We start from the raw sequence: 3764 nt of genomic DNA on the forward strand, positions 1-3764 counted from the left end.
TGGCCTTGAACACCTCCAGGGATTTTATGTTCAGCCGGTACAGGGTGAGCCGTAAGAGTTATGTCTGAGTGTTCAACTCTTAATGTCCCTTGCACCTCAATTAAAATCCAGGAATTAGAAAGATGAGGAGTTCACATGGGTGCGGTGCTTACAGAGAAATACAGATTTTAGAGCTTTTTGGAACTTAAGAAATAAAGACATTTTCTATAAAATTCTCTTTAATTGTGCAGATGACATCAGAAGAATGTAGGTTTGTAGTGGACATTTCCTACATTCCAGTTGTTACTTGAAGTGGAAATACTGAGAGAATTAGCTTTTTTTTGGCAGGCTTACACTTCAGCTCTCAGTTATTACAAAGGGTGTATTCGAGTCATCAGTATGTCAGGTTGCTTGAAAACTTCATGCTTTCCCCTCAAAAATGGAAAATGAGCTGAACTGTTATCTCAGTATGGCTAAAAGCACATTTAAATATCTTTTGCCTTTTTTTAAGGCAATGCCATAACAATCAAATTAAGGGAGAGAAAATTCAGTTGTTGGCACAGCAGCCTAAGTCCACGTATCTGCTAGTACCAGAGGAGCCTGCAGATCTAGACAAGGAAGAGAAGTGTGGATAAAATCTTGCGGATGATTCACTACAACTACTATAGGAGAGAGTAGAAATTGCTGGATGAAATTCTGAATGTGTTGAAGTTGTGGGTATGTGTTTTGGTTTGCATTCAGTGGGACTAAGATTCAACCACTGGGCTTGAAACTCCTAAGAAATGAAATACCAAGCCCATGACAAAGCTGAAAAAAAAATGGGGATGTCTGTTTTTCTGGCATCTGCTGATCCCTTTGTGTTTGGCAGCAGTGCAGCAGTGAGCTCCAGATCTGCTTCTCAACTCTCTTGCGTCCTGTTCAATGTCGGTAATTTGTTTTTTTGTGAGGAAAACTTGGAAGTGCTACATTCTCATCACGGAGGGGGTAACGTGAGGGCATTTCCTGCACACACTCCCCGCCCCCACCCCCTTGCTTTCAGGCGACCCAGTTTCAGTTCAAGCACAGAGGCGTGTGTGGTGACCCGTTTGTTATTTTGAGGCCAGTATGTGGATATGAGTTGGAAGTGTAGTGATCTCTGATTGCCTCTTGCACTAAGATAAGTGTAACTCTGGGAATGTCATCAGCTACTGTTGAAGGCAGTACTGGGGAACATTTTGCTGCACCTCAGTGCGCACACAGGACTGTGGAAGAGGGGGGTTGAGTCAAGAAGCTCAGGGCTGACTGGCAACCCCTTTCACCGGGGCTCTTGGCCACTTGGCAGCCACAGGGGCGTTTTTCCTCAGATTCCTGTTTACATTGGTGTAAGTCAGCGGAGGCTGCCAGCATTGGCATCAGTTGAAGGTGAGGTGTGTGACATACCTGCAGGCAGGTTGCTTTTCTGAAGCACCAGTGCAAAGCTGGATACGGAACCTGGGGAAGCACCACTCCTGCAAAACCCAGGCTTGAAAAGGGCGGGCTGTGTCACCACATTGCAGGGCGGGCTCTCCTCCAGTTCGTCTCCTCTTGACGCCAGGGTTGGCTCAGCAGCAGTCAGAAGTCCAGAGGGTTGGAACAAGGTTCCTTCATTGCCCCTTGCACCCAGGTGCCCGCGGAATGTGGAGCTGTGCTTGGCTTCCATTCCGAAGGCGCGCCGTGCTGCTTCCCCAAACTGAAGGCAAGAGCTGCATGTCTGTGAAACTGCTTAAACGTGTATGAACATTTTGCTGGGTAACTGCCAGCAACCTTGGTAATTTCGACCACAGAAGATGATGGGGGCGTGGTGGTAGGAGTGGGTGGGACTGTTGGGTGTTACTGAGACCTTTGCTTGCAAAGTGCTTGACAAACACCCGTAATGGGATGGGGTAGAGCAAATACCGTAAGTACGGCCGGGCAGCGGGAGATTAATCACTCCTCTGGGACAAACCCAGGAGGTTTCCAGCAGGCTGTTTGACGAGCCCTTGTTAGAGCTTTTGCATGTTAATGTGGATCTGTGTGAGATCTTGGCTCGATGTGGGGGTGGAAACGAAGACTTTTTTCCACTGCTGATGTGTTGTCTCTTTTTTCTTGTAGGTGTGTGATGTCAAACAGTGGGCAGTCCTTGCGGCCTCCCCCGCCAGCCTGCAGCGTCATGTGCCAGTATGAATATTAAGAAAGAAAAGCATACTTCAGAGTTCAGCATCCCAGAAAGAAAAAAGGAGGAACTAAACGGAGAGAACAAATGACTGCACTGCTTGCAAAACTTGGGGCCGTTCACTTTTTCTCCTAAGAAATTTCATCTTGGCCATTGTGAGAGAGCTGAAAGAGCAGGCAGAGCAGCCACAGTGATTTTCTTAGGGTCCTTTTTTTCTTTCTTAATTTCATTTCTCCCCCTTGTGCCTGGATTTTAAGACTGTCAGCTGCGCTGATCACACGCATTGGACATCAATATGTGTCATGTCATTGTAACGTGTCGGTCGATGCTATGGACTCTCCTGAGTATTGTGGTGGCTTTCGCAGAGCTCATCGCTTTCATGAGTGCAGACTGGCTGATTGGCAAAGCAAAGCCTTCAAGCTCTGAGGATGTGGACAACAGAACAGGGGGGTCCCAGGAGCCTTACCATCCGACGCTGGGCATCTACGGGCGCTGCACCAGAATCTCCCACATGCAGCTTTCTAGACGAGACACGCTTTGTGGTCCTTACGCCGAAAACTTCAATGAGATTGCCAGTGGGTTCTGGCAGGCAACCGCTATTTTCCTAGCCGTGGGAATCATGATTCTCTGTGCCGTGGCGTTTGTGTCTGTCTTTACTATGTGTGTGCAGAGTATTATGAAGAAAAGCATTTTTAATGTCTGTGGGCTGCTACAAGGGATTGCAGGTACGTGTACTTTGAGAGCAACTAAAGATTTTAATTTTGGGGCCATTCAGCTGAAGAAATTTAGTGATTCTGTCCTGTCTACAGACAGGCTGCATTAAGCAGACCCAAAGAGGTTCTATATACTGGTGTTTGAATAAACACAACTGAAATTTATAGCTACACAGCATGTAATACATTGACATTGGCAAGAGAATTTCAGCCTGATGTGTGCCAAAATGAACTGACCAGTGTTCCTTTTGTTTGCTGTTCAGTTTTTTCCCCTCTGTTTGAATTCTTTCAGTAACAAAAACTTCTCTCCTTTGTTACCAGCAGAGAGCAAAGTTAATACTCACGTTAAGGCAGTCTATCTCCCCCTCGCTACTTTAGTAATTTTGTTGTGGACCGAAGGCAGTTCTCTCAGTGTCTCAGAGGCTTCATGACTGCGATGAGAGCAAATACCACCCCAGGGATAAGAACAGCCTGCAGTCGCACACCCAGGTCTCCAGTGTTTCATGCTAAGCAGCCTCCTTCAAGGCTGTGAGCTTGACAAGCGATACCTCATCGTAAACCCTTCCTTTAGCCAGCTTATTGTTCAGCTGCAGTTACACAGCTTAGTGAGCTTATCTTTTCACTGTCCAAGTATCAGCTGTGCTTTTCCTGAAAAGATGAATAGGTTCTAGAGATTTGGTGTTCCTGCTTAAACCCATCGATTTTACAGAGATTAAATGACTGTTAGTAAACTGACACTGAACAGCCCGAGTTAGAGAAGTATTTGGCTTTCTGTACTCGCCAGCAAGCGGTGCAGAGAACCTGTCCCATATGCAGGTTTTCGACTTCTGTGCTCTGTGTGTGTGGTTGTCTGGAGGAGGTTGTCTCATCTTCTGCCCTACCTCTGGCGACCCTCAGAGACC

General features: G+C 46.7%; 1 protein-coding gene across 1 annotated transcript in view; it reads left to right on the forward strand.

The window, feature by feature from the left end:
- Positions 1 to 2303: 2303 nt before the first annotated feature.
- The window catches only part of LHFPL2 (lipoma HMGIC fusion partner-like 2), a 16078-nt gene continuing 14617 nt past the window's right edge, over positions 2304 to 3764 (forward strand). The window contains exon 1 of the mRNA XM_009884239.1: positions 2304 to 2874. Within this exon, the coding sequence (XP_009882541.1) occupies positions 2445 to 2874 (430 nt within the window). The 5' untranslated portion in view covers positions 2304 to 2444. The remainder of the gene's footprint in view (positions 2875 to 3764) is intronic.

This window comes from Charadrius vociferus, unplaced genomic scaffold (genome assembly GCF_000708025.1).
Source record: "Charadrius vociferus isolate BGI_N301 unplaced genomic scaffold, ASM70802v2 scaffold183, whole genome shotgun sequence".
In the NCBI taxonomy this organism is placed as follows: Eukaryota; Metazoa; Chordata; class Aves; order Charadriiformes; family Charadriidae; genus Charadrius; species Charadrius vociferus.